Below are 20,704 nucleotides of genomic sequence, written 5' to 3' on the forward strand. Positions count from 1 at the left end.
CTCTGAAATATACCCTGACAGTATTAGTGTATTACGCCCTTAAAATTGATTATCAAGTTTGTAATACTCCTATAGTTGAGAGAATGTAGATAAAATGTTTATGTAACATGGAGATGTATACAAATTTTGGGTTCATAGCGTTATCTACTATTTTTAGGATAATGATAACGTCACTTTGAAATGTACTCTGACACTTGTTATGTGATGATTTCAGTCTTAAAAATCGTGTGAATACGCAAAACTGCGAAATGTGATCTATGACGATGATTAGCAATGGCAAAAACAGGTTAACGGAAGTAGTTGATCAAAAACACCGAAATGTACGATCTAAGACCATCTATACAATTTGATACAGAGTATGTACATAACAGTGAACCGAAAAAAGCAAGTTTTCGGACTGTTGGACAAAATCAATTGTAGTTGTTCATGAATGAACTACTTCAGCAGACGGAACATTAGTCCGATTTGGCCAAGGTTGATTCGCGTGAGTAAGAGGAGGCATTGCGTTTACATTAACATTAACAGGATAAATACGATACTCGAGATCAAGCTCCCTAAAGATCTTGATACATTCTTCTATTAATATCCCTCGTCTTACCCATTTCTCACCGATGTCCTGATGATTCATCCTGTGTTGGAGCCATACCGCTATTTTAAACGTATGCAAATTTTCCGCGTCCTTCACAATTATCATCGGTTCTGGATACCAATGTTCCTTCTTGTTCACAATGTAACTGCACAGTTGAAATAAACCACGGTCAATCAAATTTCGAGTAAAATTGGCCTATACGCGAATGAGAGGCGTTTATTTACCTTGTGATTCTTTGTCGCATAAGCGCGATTTTTTCAGGAGGAGTCGCAATGTGGAAAAGAAACTCGATCCCGTCTCCCATATCAGGACTACGATAATAGTTGCTGATAGGTTTCGTTAGGAGAATGTAGTTAGGAAAGAAAATTTTCGTGTTGTCAAATCTCAAAAACACGGTTGTTAATATGTTCATCTCCTCGACAACCATCTGAAACAACAAAATAGTGAAGTTATAATCATTCAATGTACGAAAAACAGGCATTCAATTCAAATCTACATAGTATAAAAGTCAAGTATTTTTTTGCTTCCTATTGGCCGATGAGTTTCAGAAAATTGGCTGCATGTGGGTCCCCTGTGTTTTATATATCATTTAATTAAATTCAGGATTATAGCGTTGTTAGAGTAGTTGTACCTGAACTCCATCGATCTCACAACGATCACCAACGTCAAATGGATGAATGACGAATAAGAAAATTATGGACTCGAACGCATTCTTCAGAGTGTTTCCGAAGATAAAGGCGACGAGGACAATTTGTGAGCTTAAGAATATGATGTTCTTGTAGGTTATGATATCTAGGAGAGTAATGCCGATCAAAAGAATGATGATAAATACGATAACGTCCACGACCTTGTGAAGCTTATTAACGGCTGTCTTCGTGTCACTTAGAGTCAAGGCGATGGCTCTTCTCTCTCGAAATGCATTAACCTAGAGCACATATTCCTAAATTAGACGGTTTCAAAATAAATTTATTATTACGAGACTGATTTACTCTGATTTTACACCAAAACTTGGGAGAAACAGTCTCTCACTAAGTTATTGAGAGACCAATTTTTCGTACCCATTTATCTGCTTTTCTTGAAACTTATTGAGAGACCGTCTCTCAGAAAACTTACTCCTAATTTTAAACAGAGAGATCAAAGGTACATTACCACCCAATTCTTGAGGGCTGATTTGCTGATCCTCTCTGTTTCGGCAGCTCCTTCAAAGAGACTCATCGTCTTTACTGCCTCGTCTTCTCGCATAAATCGCATAAGGTCCGACAGACAAATGTACCTATCATTGGTTTTATAGCCAATACTCGACGTTAGTGACGTAAAATTCAAAACAAAAACATATATACGAAGAATTTACCAACTCAACAACACGAGAAATTAAATGAACTTACTTAGCTCTCGGCCTTGCAACATTACGAAAAATTTTCTTGGCAGCAGCCTTAGCTTCAACTTCACTCCTAATCTGTGTCGAAGTCTCGTCTTCTTGATTATTAGTTGCATCGACTATTTGCTCGTCCAACGTGGTCAAGAACCCGTGTCTAACAATTTTCATCAACCGCTTCATATTCCAAGCCGACACATTCTTTTGATTCAACTTACTCAAATTTTCAATTGTGATTCCTTCATCTGGTCTCGTCCTAGGCATAGGCCCGGACATAATAGTACTCTGTCCCATGGAACTTTTCCGTGGGACAGACATTGTCATTCTCTCACCCTGGCTAGCTTGAACGTTTGTCCCGCTATTGTGGGACAAAACACTAGCTCGAAGATCAGGAGGCACATTAATCCCAGTTGTTTGAACTATCTTTTGAACTTCATTCATTGTTCTCATGTCCTCCTCTTGGGGTGATTGGAGATCGAACACAGGCGGTCCTGATAACGTCTCAATGACAAATTGATTGAACAACGACTCTTGAATTCTATCAAAGAACGCGTTGACATGGAAAAACGATGCACAAACCTTGACTAACAATGTCTTAACCAACCATATAAACGCTCCGATTTCACAAATTAACAAAAATTGAGTCACAATCTTAAGAGGCCTACTCTTAGCTTGCTTCTCAACCTTCTTATCAAACAAAAATCCCCAAGTTAACAAAACGAGTCCTAACCAAATCACGTTCTGAACCGCCTTCTTCAAACCATAAACGAAGTATAAAACTCGCTTTCTAAGCAAAAAATTCCTCTCAATGAAGAAGACAATAATCCTAATCCCCCAACCCGAAACCAACCTCCCACAAATCAAAACAATTACCAAAACTTGCCATTTCCACAAACTCATATCCCATACCGATATCTTCCTCCATTCTGGGATAACAAGGCTACAGATCAACGTACCTACGAGTAACAATAAAATCAACCATTCCACCACCAGCAGTACGCTCACGTTCCCTTTCTTGAACTCCTCAGGGAGGTCATCGCCGAAGAAAGGATCCTCCTCGTCATCATCTATACCAGTCGACTTCCCAATCAAGCCCGACCTCATATTCATAGGCCCCGACTTAGGAATCAACCCTGATCGTTGCTCTAATGGAGTCGATGGAGGGTCAATGAGCCTTGACCGTGTCTTGGTCATACTAGCCATTCGCCTAGACGATGTACTAGACGTACACCTTATAACCTCGCCACCACTACTACTACTAACATTATTGTTATTAATACCATTATCGTTCTCTTTTTTCTTTGTCGAACTTTTTCTATTGCGAATTCCACGTCCCTCCTCATCGTCTCCATTATTACTCGAACAAGGTGAGTCCGATCCAGAGTCATCTTCCTCGACCGTGCTATAAATCGATGACCCTCTTCTCCCATGCTCGGAATTAAACGATTCTTGGAACGAAACTCGTACCTCCTTCAACCCATCAACATTAACGTTACTCTTATTAATATTCGACGAATCAGGGCTTTGAATATCGGTTTGGTTTCGACCAAAGCTTTGTCTAGTCAATGCATCCGGTGGTAACGGAGGAAGACCTTGTAATACTTGACGTCGAATACTATGCTCACGTTGTGGCTCATGTCCGCCATTGTTGGTGTTGTTCGATTGAATAAACGAGAATTCATTAGGGTTTGCATGAGGTGCATCGATTTTGACGATGACTTCACCAGGGGATGTAGGGCCCATAGTCACCGGAAATTCCACGTCATCACCGTAATCGATGACGTGGACGTGGGGATGAGAAAGGATAGGTTGGTGGTCAGCCACGTCATCGTCACAGTTATGATACGAGGACGAAGAAGAAGAAATGTATGGACGTCGGCTATGGCCGGAGGAGGCTGAGGAGGCGGCCGAGGATGATTTATTGAATGATAATGATTTTTTTGGTGAATGATCCATTTTTAGATTTTTTTTATATTTAGTATTATATTATTTTTAATATTTATTAAAAATACTAATATTGATGTGATTAAGTTAATTATTAGGGTGAAAGGCATTAAGTTGATTTTTTTTTTTTTGGGTGTAAAGTGTTGAATAATTAAAAGTGTAGACAGGTGGTTGAAGATGAATTATGAGCTTGGAATGTTGATATTATTAAGCTATATTTAGCAATGGAGGAGATGGTGATTTGATAGATATTAGGGTGAAATATTAGTGTTTTGTGAGTAGTTTTGTACTGGAATAATTGAACAAGAATATAGGGTTTTATAGGATGAAAATTTGGTGGATTTGTAAGAATGTTGATTGTTGATATATGTAGAGAGAAATAAATAATCGAGATTTTTTGGCTGATTGGCTCGCTAATTAAGGAGTAAACGCGGGTGCAAATCCCACACTATTAGATCATCCTCCTATGGAGCTTCGGATCATTCTGCATGAAGACATTCTTGGGGTAGCTATTTCCCGTATAATAGCTACTTAGTATTCGGGTTCGCTTCTCTTATGTGCCAAAAAAAATGTTGCACTAGATATTGGGAGTTTATTTGTGGGTGAGCTAATATAGGCAGATGTTATGTTTTATTTGATGGTGTTCGAAATAAATAAATCAAATTTCACGAGAAAAAAAAGAAGAGAATATTAATAAGGAATAGCATTGAATCTGAAAAAACTTTTGGCCATTGTTTGTAAGACTTTGAGTAACTTATTATTGTTGGAAAATTGTGTGATTTAAGAATTTAATTATGAGTCTTGATGTTTGACCAAGTAATTTTAAGTTGGTTTTAATATGTCATTTACCTCTCTTTATTTTGATATAAGTTACATATAAAGAATATTTTATGTTGGTTAATGACATTTATTTTTGAGTTTTAAGGAGAGTTTTTAAGCCTTGGTCAATTGTATTTAGTAAGATGATTAATACCAATTTATATGTGATATTATCACTATTAATACAAGGAAACCGTAGAGATGGTAATTGAAAAATAATATAGGGGTTTTGTGGGATGAAATTTTGGTGGATTTGTAATATTGTTGATATGTGTAGAGATAAATAAATAATCAAAATTTTCTTGTAGGAGTAATGTTGCACTAGATTTTGGGATTTTTATTTTGCGGGTGAGCTAATATAAGCAAATGTCATATTTTTTTGATGATGTTTGAAATAAATTAAAGCTAAAATTTTAGGCGGAGAAAAAAGACGAATCTTAAAGAAACTTTTGGCAATTGTTGGTGGTGACGTAAGGCTTCTAAGTAAATTATTATGAAATAGAAACCTATTAAAAACGATGTAAGTCAAGTAAGCATTTCCAATTAACCTTATCGAGTTAGATGAGTAGGCTAAGTGAAATATCTTAACAAATACATACTCGTAGTATTAAAAAGTCTTAAGAAATACAGGTTGATTCATTTTTAAACAATATACCTGCTAATCTAATAACAATCCTAACCCGTATAACTGCATAACAAAAAAGACTAAACACGCTGAACACCCTCCCTCCAAGATCACTCGACCAGAATTCATTTTTTAGATATATTGTTAAAAATACGGGAAAAAAAAACGATAAAAAAAACCCGATATTTTAAGCTTCAAGTGCACGGGCAACAGACTAAGGCTGCAAGGTCCCTAGGCACGGGTGAGAGTGAAGTTTTGGCAAATAATTAACGGTGGTTGTTAAATTGATGCTGCGTCATTTATTTGGCGGGAAATATGACCACACAATTTTAGGTAATAATGGTACAGAATGCTTGCCATATCACGTGATTTTTTCTATTTTTAACGTGATACTGTACGTACTACGGAGTACTACTCAATTTTTAACGTGAATGTAGATGTCTATTTACCGGTGAAGCTCTCAGACTATCAATTCTCAAACTGCGATATTTGGTACCTTAACCCTTTAGGTTGGGGATTCGATTCTGTCTACAACATAGTGCGCTTATTTGAACCAAAAAAAAAAAAAAAAAAAAGTGGCAAAAAATTCAACTAAATCGGATTTAGGAGGGTCATGATCAGTGGCGGAACCAAGAGGGAGGGGGTTTTGAAATCCGACTATACAACTTATCCGTAATCCCACATGGATCAATTTGCGATAAATAATTTCAACTAAGTTCTAGGAAGATAAATAATCTAGTTACAAAAATGCCCGCAAAGTAGAGTGTAAACAACTATACAAAACTCATGAAAGAGTTATTTCTCTCCGTGGTAATATATAAAATGTTGTGTAAACAGCTCTGGAAAAAAAACGAAACCTACTTTATGATTATCAAGAAATGAATGTAAACTTTGTAATTAGTCAGTTTCCGAGGCCGTGGTATTTTCTCAACGTTTAATGCTCATCCAGTTTCCCTTCTTTCACCATTGATGCAGGCCAAACCGAAATTGCGGAGATGGTCTAATTGTCTCAAGATTGCTGAAATCTTGGCTGGTAATAAACTAATACCAACCTATATCAATAAATATGCCATATTGACAAATCACACTGTACAATCAGGATACTCGAAACAAACCATATTCAAAATGACCTACACAATTAGAAATCAGGTGTGAAAATGTAAACTCGTTCCATGTCCAAAAAATTATAGTTCACTTGTTGAATGTTTGGTTTCGTCTGAGAGCTGAGAAGAATCCGCTGTGTTTGTCTTTGCTACGATCTTCTACGCTTGCAACCTATTTCAGTAAATAATTTGTGTAAAATAAAGGATAGTAAACTTCATACTGTCCCACATAAAATTTGACGATCTGCTAATCAACAACATAGTTGTGTCTTTCAGCGAAACGTTGACAGTTGCATTTTGTCAAACACAAAAACATACATGAGAAATGACTGAGGTTAGTCTTGCGTAAGACGGTCTCAAGCTTACAACATAGTCATTATAGCTATCATTAAATGAACCACATATCACGAAAAAAGGTCATCGTAAACATAAGACAGTTTCAAATGAAATTTTGTATTACTATATAGCTGAATGACGAATAATAAGGATTTGGGTTGGCCTCATATGCGAGACCATATAAATTCACTATGTATATAGACATGAGAAGGGAAAGGGTTAATTTACCTCCTTGGCTATCTGTTGAAGAATAGGTATGATATCAGAGAAATTAGGTCTTAATGTAGGGTCTTGTTGCCAGCATTTCTCGAGCAACTCTGCGAGTTTGGGATGACAGTTCTTCGGAATTGTAGGACGTAGGCCCTGACCATAATCAAAAACAAGGTACAATCAACTTTAATCAAAAATAAATTTGGAATCACACTTCTCTAATAATTGGGTTTTGTTTCAGTAGGTTTAAAGCTCCCATTGCTCACCATGATGCCAATTTTTATGCTAGAAAAATTACAAATGATGGAAAGGAAAATAATGTTTACCTTCTGTACTACCCCCACAGCCGCTTGTAATGGAGTCAAGTACTCATATGGAAGCTGCAACACAAAAACAAAGAAAGAAGAACAACACGAATTATAAAATAAAATACTCGTAAAAAGTATTTTTTTTTTTAAAAAAAAAAAAAAAAAAAAAAAAAACAGTAATGTATAGTTCACAACCAAAAGATTTTGCATACCTTTCCAGATAGCAATTCCCACAACACAATTGCGAAACTAAATACATCAGCTTTGTGATCATATGGCTTATGTTCAATAACCTTCAATTAAAACAGAGGAACCCTGATGAAAATTGGCACTTAACAAGAAGCCCAATGAAAAATCATTATACTATTGACTATTGAGTGACCATGCTAAAACATTGCAGAAGACCCCATCAAATTTTCAACATACTTTTTAATATAATTGAAAGAGTTTGACAGTTCCATTGGCTCGAATAAACAGCTTCTTTAAGACATTCTAATCTATATTACTCAGACTCGTAAGGTCATATGGGGTGGTGGACCTTGGCACATATCCGAGTGTCGTTCTTGTCACCACTCATATTGTGAACAGGGACTTGACAATACAAGCAAAAATTTCTACTAGAAATATGAGATTTTAGTTTTTTAAGAGAAGAAAGGTTTTTTTTAGACGCAAGGCTTAAAATTGCAGAAAATCACAGTATGTGTGTCATAATCGTCATTTCCTCTACTTTTTCTCCCTAGGAGAAGTGTCAGATTGGTAAGTGTGCTACAGATTCCGTACTCATATCCCTGTGCATCATGTCAGATACAGGCATGACCCCATACGTAAACATGGAAGTAACATAGATTCCGAACATAACATTTTAAAAGAGAAGCGAAAGGAGGATGATATATCTGAAAGATAGGAGTACAAGCATAAACATGTACTCCAATTATATATAAGGGTATATATGTGCATACACCACTAGGCAACTAGGGGGGTCGAGGGGATATGACAGATTGAAAGTCCATAAAACTTGGGATCTACATATATACAATCGAAGCACACCTCAGGAGCCATCCAACGATATGTTCCGGTTTCAGCGGTCATAACACCTGATTGAGACTTCACTCTTGCAACGCCAAAATCTGCTACCTTGACCACCTATAGAACAGTTTAAGAAAACATATGACTAACATTTTAGGTTTTCAGAGGCTAGTACCCGCCTCAATTTTATAGCTTCAAGCAATGAAAAGGGTTCGCATGGAACCAAAAAATGTGAGTGATTTACAGTGTGCATATAATAGCAATTGAAATTATCAACCAATGCACATACATAATCTGGAATAGTTTAAAAGCAGAAAATATTTAAAAGCTTCTTGCTCAAGAGGAAACTCAGAAAGTCATACGTGTTGGCGGTATTACTCAACATACTGGACGTCATCGACTCATTATCAGAATGATGCCTTCTCAACTGGCAGGTTTAAACAATGGAATAGGAGAGGGATTTTATCAAAGCACGCAATTTGCAATTGAATGCATAGCTATAGAAACGGCTTTTATGTGTAGCATTGCAGGCTATTAATCATTTTACGTTCTTTCCATGACATAGGTAAGAGATATACTAAAAACAAGGGAACTTGCAAACAAAAATGTAAAGTTCCAGTGTTACTTTTGCTTAAAGCTTTAAGCTTATGCCCGACGCAGCTTACACTACAAACTCCTGACAGTCGCTTCTGTAAACACGTGAGCCTGATTAGGGAAGAGAACATTACTAGTGTGTTTCTAAGTTTCAGGAACAGCTCAATAGGCCTGTAAAACTCAGTGACTATTTTATTTAAATATAAACAACGAAATGAAATTACCACAAGACGATAAATCAAAACACGAGTTGGTTAGGAAGCATTGCATTGTTCCACCACAACAGTTGTTACTGTCCAACAGCAGGCAAACAAAGAATTTTTTTTTTTCTTTTTCCAAGTTCTAGTATCTTATCCGTCATCAACAATTAAGTGTACAAAAACATTTACCCCGAGGACACACAATGTTAGATTAAAAGGGTACCTTATTCAAGCTTTTCAAAGCTAATTACCACATGCAAACAGGTGTTTAAAGTTACAACCGTACACAGAAAGGTTCATCACTAATTTTATATTTGCTGAAACTGACATTTAAAACCAGACTAGAATCTAGAACGCCTCACCTCATTTTCATCCATCAGAAGATTGGCAGCCTTCAAATCCCTGTGAATGATATTATTCTGATGCAGATAGTTCATTCCTTTGGAGATATCAATAGCTACTTTTAACACAGATGGTAACTTGAAAGTTCCCTTGTGCTTGTGCAAATAGTCATAAACACTTCCACCAGACATAAACTCTGCAGTTGATCAAAGAAAAAAAGCAGAGAGTATTATCATAACAGATAGAAACCAAGAAAGAAGAACGGTGATACTACCATACTACATTGAAAGCTAGTGGCACAAAATAAATGGAAAATGGATGCAGCGAATAAGTTGCATCTTTAAAAAATAAAAAGGGTTGTTTCCATAATAACATATTAACTGCATAATAAAGAGGATTGTACAGTGTCCGGTGTAGTTCAGTAAAATCATTAAAATAAACCTTGCAGTAAAGATCAGAGTCAAAAAGAAGAAATAAGTTACCTGTGACTATGCACAAACTAGGAGGTTTTGTACACGCGCCAATGAATTGAACAACGTTCTTGTGACGAACTTTCCTGCAAAACACATTTTCCGGCTTAAATATACCATACTTATAAATTCAATCTGAGAAGTTCAGACCACCACATTTCACATTTCAATTAATGGAGGCTTGCCCAAAAAATATTGCTTTCCTAATTTTAAGGAACATTCTTGAAGTTGTAGTATTTGTTACGATTGCATCTCAGGATAATGGAGCTCCACGAATCGGCTAGTTTTTTGTTGATAGCACTGACCAACCAAATAATCTTAGAGCTTAATACCGGGGAACTCTCATCATGTTTTGGAGAAAATACTGAGAAAAGAGAGACATCATGCATAACAAATATGAGTAAGAGGCACAAAATCGTATCCAGAAGCTTAGAAAGAAATCAGACCTCATGATAAACACTTCCTGAGCGAACTCCTTCTGTAAATCTGTATTTATACGCTCAGCTTTGAGGACCTTTATTGCCACATCCTGACTGCAGTATGTACCTTTATATCTGAATTTTAATAACAAAACAAAAAGACACCATAATTATTATATATTCAAAGAATTAACCAGGTCATCTAAAATGCAAGGCATTAGTGACTTACAGATCACCGTATGACCCAGAAGCAACTTTGTTCTCAAATTTTAAGAGCTTTGGATCGATTTCCCAAACATCAGTACCATCACTCGGTATCTCCACATGGTCACACTTAGATTCAATTGGGGTTTGCTCTTGCTCAACCATAGGAGATGATGACTGCTGACTGCGCCAAGATGAGTTCTGTGGAGCCAAATAGAGCACATTGTGGGTGCGAACAAATTTTGGGGGTGTTTTATTAAAGGGAAGCGAGACCATTGATGAACAACAACATTGCTCTATGGCGGGGTAAGGTGGTCAAATGTGCGTACTCTTACACTTATGTTGATTTAACACAGAAACGCATGTTGAATATTGCATTGAGAATCAAATTGGCCAATCGCTACTTCATGATATAAGACGTGCACATAGCCTGTTAATTATTTTGCTTTATTTCATTATATGCCTGTTAGAATTTGGGCAGCGGAAGTATCGTGGACCCAAACGTCACCAACATTGATCGTTTATATAAATTGGAGTGATACACTTTTATAATTGTGGGGGAGGATGTGAGAGAATGACTCTCATATGGTGAGACCTTGTAGCTCTCAATAAGAGCACAAGACTACACAATATAATGCATTGTACATAAGCCTATTTATATAACTTACATGACTTTAAACTTCCTTAGTTATTAATGTATATATCTCTAAAACTCCCTCTTAGTTTAATTACATTTAATATGTAATAAACATAAACTAATGTAACTTAAACAGTTAAGTTACACAATTAAGTGTCAAATTCCAACAATGCCAAAGCCAATAATGAGTTGTCGGCTTCATTGGAAAGTGGAAACCAAAACTGAGAAGACACATGAGCGTTCACAGAGGGGAGAACAAAAGGGTGCACTGTAATTTTTACTTGTGTTTAGCATAAACTCACGGAGTCACCAACACACACCTCTGCTATATACCCATTGCACATTCATGTTGATATCAGTCACACCACAGCTGTTATGACCAACTAAACAAGAGATGTTTTCTTACTTCTCTAATATATGTTCAACATGTTCAACGAGTATAGTAAGAAGAACGTAACTGCATAGGAACACTCTTCTTGGACACTCTTTAAGCATCTCAAGCAAAGACATGCATATATAACCACGAAGGCACTACCAAAAAGGATGCATATCAGCTTCTTGAACAACAAAATAGAAAACTCAAAAGTAACAGAGTACCTCAATTCGTTTTAGTTCTTTTTCTAAAGCAGATCTGAGTATCTGAGTTTCCTGCAAGATCAAAATGAAGCACAGTTATTAATATGCTCACCAATAAACACCGAGAACATATTTAAATTATTACAGAAACACCATATATTCCTGAATCGAGAAATCCCTGATAATAAGCATGAGGTCGGGAACACCAATAAAAACGATGGTTACCCATACATATTATCAACATGCTTATGGTCATGCCTACATTTAGTACTATTAGATTTACTACCCACCCTCTAATAATACGGGAAAAACATTGGCAGAGTTTTATGCGCAATTACATACTTCCTCTGTTACATATGGTTGTATACATTTTTCAAATTATATGAGGGGGATTTTAAGAAAATGTATACAACCGTATGGAACGGAGGAAGTATAAGATAGGTTATAAGGCGATGACACGAGACAAGTATTCACGCCAAAATAGAAGCCATTAAACACCATCGCATTTTGGATTTATCACAAGATATATGTTTAGAATCCCAGACAAAGCTGTGAATGTCCTTTGATATCGGATCCTCGTCAGATGTGGAGCCTTATGCAAATTATGAAGGTTTTCTTACAAGAACAAGAGTTGGCATTAATAATCTTGGCCAGACAGAGAACAGCCAAATATTCTATATTGAAAAGTAAACCATGAACAGGGAAAGGTATTCAAAAGATGTATTCAACACTGGACACGAGAAAGGTAAATAATTTAATGTATTCAACACTGGAGACAAGAAAGGTAAAAAAAACATGGACATGAACAACTTTCAAAAAGAGACGGAGAAATGGATCAAAAGATGATTAAGCACCATCACAATGCTCAAATCATGTACAGTGAATGCACAGAACCGCTCAGTTGTAATCAAAGAAGAAATAGTACCTCATATGGCCATCCATCAACAACAAAAACATCTAGAGAGTAGCCATCTGTGGATGAGAAGGCATGTGCTTCCTGAATATTCAGCCCTACCTCTGCCAATAGGGACGTTAACTGCAAAACCAGAGATATAATTAAGGCACTGACTACAGGCTTAGTTTTAAAAAGTGCGCCTAAGGCACGCCTTGGATGAGGCACTAGCCAGATCGCCTCGGTGCATTTTAGGTGCGCCTTTTAGACAAGGCTCACCTAACAAGGCTGACTAGTACACACTTTCCATATCTTTTAGACAACGGTCACCATTTCTTATCCTCATTATTCCTAACTTTACTCCTTGACATGTTAGCCAACTTGAAAACTCCTAAAAAGGCTATTGTTGCCCAAAACTATATTTGGAAATTACAAATTTGTTATAGAAAATAGGGCGCCTCACGTCCAAAAGGCGCGCGCCTTCGCCTTACGCTTTGCGCCTAGGTGCGCCTTGCGCATTTTCAAACTAAGACTACAGGGAAGAGGTTGGGTAAAAAGGGACAAACCTCCAGAGGCCTGGCCAGTGACACACACAGAAAAAAAAACCATCTATGCGTGCTAAGTTAAGCATGTTAGACACCTCTTCTCATTAAACTCTCAAAAGGGCATTTTTGGTGAAACACCATGGTATTTCTCAACTTCATATAAAATAAAAATAAGGATAGCTACTAAGATCATAGACCATAGAATACAACACCCTAGTTCACAGCTTATACTGAATCATTGCTACTGCATCAATGGGGTTCAAGCACAACAGTAAAACATACACATGGACCCAAAGTTTTCTGAGATCGGCTGACAAAAACCTCTAAGCAGTTGTTGCTAAAAGAGAGCGCGAAATGTGAAAAAGCAAGGGAACAGAGGAGAATGGTAAATTGAAAACAAAAAAAAGGAAATAAAAAGAGGTGAAACATTGAGGAGTGCCGGGGAAAACACGGCGCTTTATCACAGAGGAACAATACAAAACAAGAATGCAGAAAAATGTGAATTAATGGATAAAGATAGAGAGGAAGAAGAGCAATATGAAAAGAAGTTACAGAAAGAGACAAAATGATGAAAACAGATTGAAAACAAGTGTGAAGAGAATACAGAATGAAACGAGTAAGAAAGGAAACCGAATAAACAGAACACAAATTCAAATTCAACTACTCTCACAATTCCCTCTGCACTCTGCCCTATATATGAACAAATGTAACTATAGCCCACATCTGTCTTGCCAAATTATAAGGTATTGCAGTTCGACTGGGTAAGTCAATTACAATTCCACCACCATGCAACTATAACTATTACACAAAATGTTATTACCAACCTGACTAAGAAGTTTTGGTTTGTCATCTGTGGAAAAGGTGATCTCATGCATGGGCCTGCATATAAACAGTCAGCTGCAATTGTAAGTAAGCTTACATAAGTAGGTCTTTTCATAGGATGCATCATTGAAATGAAAACAGAAACTGAAAGTAAGAAACTGGCAATACAGACAAATTGTATCTTCCAGATAACAAGTGGAAGAGAAATGCACCATATGAGACTCAGTACAACCGTTATTGAAGGCCAACAAATCAGTAACGCAAAGGAAGACATTTGAACAAATATTGTTCTATGGAACTATCCTTTACCGTCAAACTGAATGGAAAATTAAAGAAATGGTCCATTTGTATAGGATCAAACAGTTATATTGAAGTAATTTTAGTCCCACACTGGATGACATCGTTATTACACCGCAAAAAGTTACCTTTCCTATAGGCATAGTTATTAGGCCACAGGACCTAGTTAATTTATTTTTTTTGGTGTTGACCAGGAGTATCCCCTACCGACGGCTGGGGCAATCTCCTCCGGGGTACTAAAGGCAATTTAATGGGTTGACCCCTCCCAAGTTTGGCTTTTTTCATTCGCAAGAGTTAGGAATCGAACCCCTAACCACTTGTTTAAGAGATGAGAGCCCTTACCACTCACACCTGCCAACTTTGGTACAGGACCTAGTTAATAAAGATGCAATCAAATATACTTTCTGCCATAAAATAAATATTGGTTGTTAATATAATATTGCTTTTTGAGTAAAAAAATTCACAGAAAAATGCAACAGATTAATATGTTCACATCATTGCAGAAGACAAAAAGTAAATGTACGATGATGCAATTACCGCAAAAGCCTTGAACTAGCATTTGCTTCATTATCATCCTCATCATCATCATCATAATGTAGTTGGTTTCCTTCAAGGGCAAGGGCTTCCAGGTTCGGGGATGAACCAAATGCGGGTGGTGGGTGACTATAAACACATCATATGGAAGAGGCAGTTGATCAACAAGGCATTAAGACTTAGAATAGAGAATGATACATTAAAGCTTATCAGTATCACAATTCTAACAATGCACACCTTTTTCGGGCCAATGGAGAAGATTCCTTCGCCTTATCATCTGAGGTTGCATCAGCAGACGGAAGAACCTAATCAAATCAATTCCATACACATATCAACAAGAACTCAGAAGCTAATAAAACCAAAACTTGTACAAAAATGCAGGTATGTATATGAGGCCACCACTTGATTAATTGCTCAAAATCAGCAATCTATTTTCGATTTCCGCCTACAGGCAGCAATCACGTGGACTTCAGATCGCTTTTAACAGAACATGACATATTGGATTCGAGATTGTCATGTCAATATGTTCAGTTCAGGCCGTCTTTGCGTGGAAAATCGGGTCAGGCTTGGTTTAGATCATTACCATCACGTCAAGTTAATAGCAGTAGACATTTTATCACGTATTTCCAAATTCATAGCAATAATGTTACTTTTCAGCTAGAATGAAATTCATTTTCGTAATTAAGTTAAGATTAGAAGGCCGCCCGCTCTAATAACTGGTCATCTCAATCAGTTTCAGCTCAGGTTGGGTAATAGCATGTAGAGGTTGTATGAGTTACCAGTTTGGCCTCAGCTCAGCTAGGTCATCCCAAGAGCAGGAAGAACCGGTAACTGATACTGACTCTTGATTCAACAAGACGCGTCAAATCACCACATACCGAGTAAAATTTATATAACATCCATCACAATCAAAACAATATACACAGTTATTTTGATGCATACTGCTATCTGTAATGTACAGAAGTTCTGCATTCAGATAAACAGTAAACGGAAATTCTGCGACAACACCTAAAAAACAGCAAAATGCAATTAAAATACATAAGCAAACGAAGTAAACCTGAACTAAGCGGACGTCAAAGGCAGGTCTATTAACAGGATCATGTGCAAGATGCAACAATCTTCTATGCAATAATACATCTTCTGCTCTCTCCACATTCACATCCAATGCATACCTTCAATTTTTCACTAAACTCGTCATCATCATCATTATCATTATCATTATTACCGCTATCGTCTCAGAAATACATTCTAAAATATAGACAGCATACAGTTTAAATACATAATCTTGTTTCAGGATAACAGAGAGTTAGTCATTACTAAGACAGTCATAAGATTTGAACTCCGAAAGGCAAAAAACACCGAAAACATAAATTTTTTTCTTTTTTCTACAACGATCTTTTACCAAGTGCGCAGTACGTGACTGCTAACCACGTATACTAGGTTAACCACTCGAAATCCAGTCAATAAATAATCTTAATACGATTACTCTTGAAAGACTCGAACCTGAGACCCGAGATTTTCACCTAAGTTTTAACCGCTAAAGTCTAGACCCCTAGGTTCACGGGTCTAGCGGTATTATCAAAACAGGAAAATAATGAAAATATATAAAAGGTATTTCAGAGACGGAAAGAGTATAAAATAACGGAGTAATTCCGCATTAGGTTAAAATATAATTGTACCGAGCAGGAAGACGGTGAAAATGAGACCAAAGTTGATCGTCGAAGCCAGGAAGAAGAGCTTCTGGAACATTCGATTCTTTTAACCGTCGTAACACTTGATTATACACCTCTAATTTTTGCCGTAACTGTCTCGAGGTTTGCGCCGCCGTATAAGGCGGAGTTTCCGCCGTTGCCGCCGCCGTGCTGTTGCAGCTGCTTTCGTTATCTTCCATAACCATTTTCTGTTTCACTTTTTCAGCTTTTATATTCACGGGAAAATATGAAGGTGAAAATAATTTAATATTATATAAACAATAAACAATAATTTAATTATTAAAAAAAGGAGAAAATTAAAAAAAAGAGGAAAGTTATGATTTTAGGGAAATTGTGTGTTAATTTGATTTGATTTGATTTTGGTGGGGGTAATTGTGATATGCATTATGCGATGGAGTCGACGTGGGTTTATCATTAAAGTTGATTTAATTTAACTTAATTAAGAGGAGAGAGGGCGGAACTAGGAAGGTCAATTTGGTCAATTTATGATATGATAAATAATTACAAATTCATGTGATAGATTGTCTTTCAATAAATTATTATTCAATTTAACTTAATCTACTATTTTCATGTGTTTGGTAAACGGCGTATTCTGGTAGCATATTGGTCGAAATCTACTGTTTTCGAAATGCTACTATTAGCAGCATATAGCATTAGCAAATTCAATTTATTCATGAAACCATTCTAATTATCATAAAATCTGTTAATTACATAACACTCTTTTCTAATTCTACTAATTTGTTTGACAGTCAAACCTGCTACTAAAATCTGCTAACCGAATTCTGCTAACGCTATCCGTTATCATGAATCTGTTTCTACTGTTTGCTAAACGGGATCATCGTGATAAAAAGCTAATTAGAGAAAGATTTAAAAGATTATTTCATTAATTATGGTAAATATTAGTTTTTACATTTATTTCTAAGGTTATATTCTTAAGAGTTGTTCCTCTAGTTAGCTTTCTAATTGTTTGCCGCCCTAAAAGTAAATAATTTAGTGACTTGATTAGATTAGAATATTACTCCAAAGATCCTTTAGTTTTTTTTTTTTTTTTGTCAATCGAAACGCGCACTTAATCGCATTATAATAGTGGGGAGGGGGGATTTGAACCTGGAATCTATTGTCCACAGTACCTCCGTCTTAACCACTAGGCTAACACATCTTCGGTAGACACGTTTCCTTTAGTGTGAAAGTGTGCGATATATTCTTTGCTTAATTGAGTATTCTAATTATGATGATGGGACTCATGGGTGGGAGGTTTTATAAGTATGATAAACAATCAAGAGTGCCGAAGAAAGTTTAATATTAATATACTCTAAATTATTGTAGGGTTTTTTTTTTTCTTATGACAAATGAGGATAGATTTGATTATTTTAGGTCATGATTGATGAGTGTTGTTGTCACTTGTTATTGTGATTAATTTTACCATACAAATCAATCCAAAAAAGGAAATAAGGAAGAAAATCTGAATAATCCATTTAAAGAAATAGGAAAGAAAATGTTGAATAGGAGGGAGTAAATTAAAGGGGTAAAAAGGTAATGTAACATAGAATCAAGTACATGAATCTAAAATACTGCCATAGGTAACATTTTATTTCAGGTAACTTATTTGGGCAAATAAGCTACTTGCTAAACACTGTCAAAAAAAAAAGTTACCTGAAATTTTTGAGAAAAAAATTACTTTGGTCAAAACACCTACCTGAAAAGGCATGCTAAACAGAGCCGAAGAGAGCCTCGTATATAATTCATATTTTTACTAGTATAGATTCTGCGCATGCATGCGCGGTATTTCTAGATCATTTAGTTAATAATTAGTTTAGATCCCGCGTAATGAATGCGCGGTATTTATAGAATTATTAATATAGGCCCCGTGCATGGTAGTTATAGAGTTTTCCTTCTAATGTACGTATTATTTATAAAATTTAAATTGACAATTCACTTATTTTTCATGTTTCTCCTTAATGTATTTTAATTTGAGAAATAAATAAAAATTTAGATCGTAAGAAGTAATAAAATGTTTTTTTTTTTTTTACCGAGAAATTAATGATATTAATTTACAAATAGACTAATACCATATTTTGTAGCCGCAACTTCTTGTCATAAAAAGTCAATAAATTTTTAGCATTAAATTCTTTAAAAACAAAATTTCATTATCTTAAAAAGATCGCAGATAAATTTATGTAGAATGTGAAATATTAAATAATTTAAATATTTAAATACAAAAGATTATGTCCATTTATAACTTATCATGTCCACATCTATAGTATATGTTAAAAATACCACACACTATTCTAGGAAATATCTTTTAGGCGGGAAAAGTGGTAGTTTCCCATATTCATTTAGTAAATAGAGGATTTATTATTTATAAATTTAGAATTGACATATTATTAATTTTTTATATTTTAGTAAGGATAAAAAATTGAAATGTAATACTAATCAAGAGAATTGAGTAAAGTCATAAAATGTGTATTTTAATAAATAAAAAATTACCACAAAAGTAATGATTTCAATTTATAAAATTTCTCAAATAGTTTTAAAGAATTTTATTGTCATGAAATTAATAATATCAGTTCATAAATTTTTTTATACGAATTAAGTATGTGGTAAGTTTGTTTTCATACGAAACTAATAATATCAATTTATAGGTTTTTCTTACATGAATTTTTAGATTTATACTACTTTTGTTTTATTTTAATTAAACGATTATAATTTAGTTAAAAAAAGATTATAATTTTTATATCTATCTATCTATATTATTAAAGGAAGCTTTTTTCGAGCGATTACAGAGAGTCCAATTTTCACGAACTGCCTAAAATAAAATTAATTACTTTAATTAAGATTAAGATATAATTTAAAGATCATCCTCTTACTTATTACGTACGACATGGTGTTGGTGTTAATTACTAATATGTGTACATGTAATTGAATTATTCACAAACTAGAATTTTATAGCAATAAGAGCATCTCCAATGGTTTCCCAAAAGGACTTGCTTGCAAATAAAAAAAATTTCAAGCTACTTGCTTGACCATTGGAGCACTTCCATTGAACTAGCTTAAATTGAGCTACTAGCTCCATGGAGCTAGTAGCTTAAATGGTCCTACAAAAAAAATCTACCTACTAAAATAATACATGTGGAAATAGAATTTTTAATAAATAAATGGGTGATATGAAAGGTGACATATGGGCCCATCTAAGCCACAATACTTAAGTAGAAACTTTACAATTGTAGTAGTTTAAAGCGCAAAAATGTTGTAGAAATAAAATTTTATGTGGCAAAGGTAAGTTTAAGAAGAAGAAGAACTACTTACCATTGTGGATGCTCTAACAACAGTAAGAAAACACAACTACCTAAACATGTATTGATGTATATATAATTCCGTATGGCCTCATCGTTTACGAAAACCATTATGAGCATGCATGTTTTTTTTCTTATTATTTCCGTCTTTCTAATTGCGTACCATTTGATTTGTTTTATAGGTACCATGTAGTATGCACAATCTATATCCAATATACATCTACCAAGTTTAAACGTAATGGAGGTGATAACCAGTTATTATGATAAGTATATGTTTCTTTTGTTGTACACCGTAGCTTTCACCGTAAATATTTGAATACTCGTGTCTTATTTTGTTGTTTTCTTTCTATTCTCCTAATGCTTGCTTTTTCGTATTGTTGTATGTAGCTTTTTCAGTTTTTTTTTTAAGAGGTTCTCATAACATGTTTACGGCATTAGTCTTTATATACTAAATTAATATTTTTTTTATCTCATCTAAGAAGTTTTATTGTTTTAATTTATGACAGATATCATGGCTGCCGAGTGTCGAGTATGCATGGCAATTGTTCACAACGAACTCCCGGGTAAGCTTTCCTCCATATATCATCAAGCTACGAATCCAACCTTTGGCTTCTAGACACATCCGTTTACTCTCACTTTAAATCTTATTGAATTGGATTTTTAGATGCATTCTTAGTCCGATAGTGAATTGAAGGTTGAATGAATTACCTTTTCACTCTGATAAGTCATTATATTTGGATGTTGAATATGAAACACTTTTTTTTGGTACTATTTTATATAAATTTTAATTTTCTTTAAATAATATTACTTAAATGCATATTTCATGATTATC

At 35.2% G+C, this 20,704-nt stretch overlaps 2 protein-coding genes across 3 annotated transcripts; both read right to left on the reverse strand.

The window, feature by feature from the left end:
- Window positions 1-269: 269 nt before the first annotated feature.
- Window positions 270-4,001, reverse strand: LOC141611282 (mechanosensitive ion channel protein 6-like). The gene is made up of 5 exons (XM_074429788.1): window positions 1,975-4,001; window positions 1,739-1,862; window positions 1,221-1,514; window positions 814-1,016; window positions 270-734 (listed from the first exon to the last, which is right to left on the reverse strand). The coding sequence occupies exons 1-5, from the start codon at window positions 3,918-3,920 to the stop codon at window positions 425-427; spliced, it is 2,877 nt and encodes a 958-aa protein (XP_074285889.1). The 5' UTR covers window positions 3,921-4,001; the 3' UTR covers window positions 270-424.
- Window positions 4,002-6,369: 2,368 nt separating this feature from the next.
- Window positions 6,370-17,042, reverse strand: LOC141611283 (serine/threonine-protein kinase STY46). Of its 2 annotated transcripts, none has more exons than XR_012528577.1 (16): window positions 16,547-16,984; window positions 15,925-16,039; window positions 15,105-15,172; window positions 14,871-14,996; window positions 14,039-14,093; window positions 12,703-12,813; window positions 11,799-11,849; window positions 10,590-10,765; window positions 10,388-10,495; window positions 9,954-10,027; window positions 9,492-9,667; window positions 8,357-8,452; window positions 7,522-7,602; window positions 7,300-7,381; window positions 7,020-7,185; window positions 6,370-6,627 (listed from the first exon to the last, which is right to left on the reverse strand). XR_012528577.1 is itself a non-coding variant. In XM_074429790.1 (16 exons), exons 1-16 carry the CDS (start codon window positions 16,762-16,764, stop codon window positions 6,544-6,546), a joined length of 1,728 nt encoding a protein of 575 aa, XP_074285891.1. In that variant the 5' UTR covers window positions 16,765-17,042; the 3' UTR covers window positions 6,370-6,543. The 2 variants fall into 2 exon arrangements, 1 of the variants encoding a protein (XP_074285891.1); XM_074429790.1 differs by having other exon boundaries at window positions 7,020-7,154; window positions 7,328-7,381; window positions 16,547-17,042.
- Window positions 17,043-20,704: the final 3,662 nt, after the last annotated feature.

Source organism: Silene latifolia, chromosome 11 (assembly GCF_048544455.1).
Source record: "Silene latifolia isolate original U9 population chromosome 11, ASM4854445v1, whole genome shotgun sequence".
NCBI classification, from domain to species: domain Eukaryota; kingdom Viridiplantae; phylum Streptophyta; class Magnoliopsida; order Caryophyllales; family Caryophyllaceae; genus Silene; species Silene latifolia.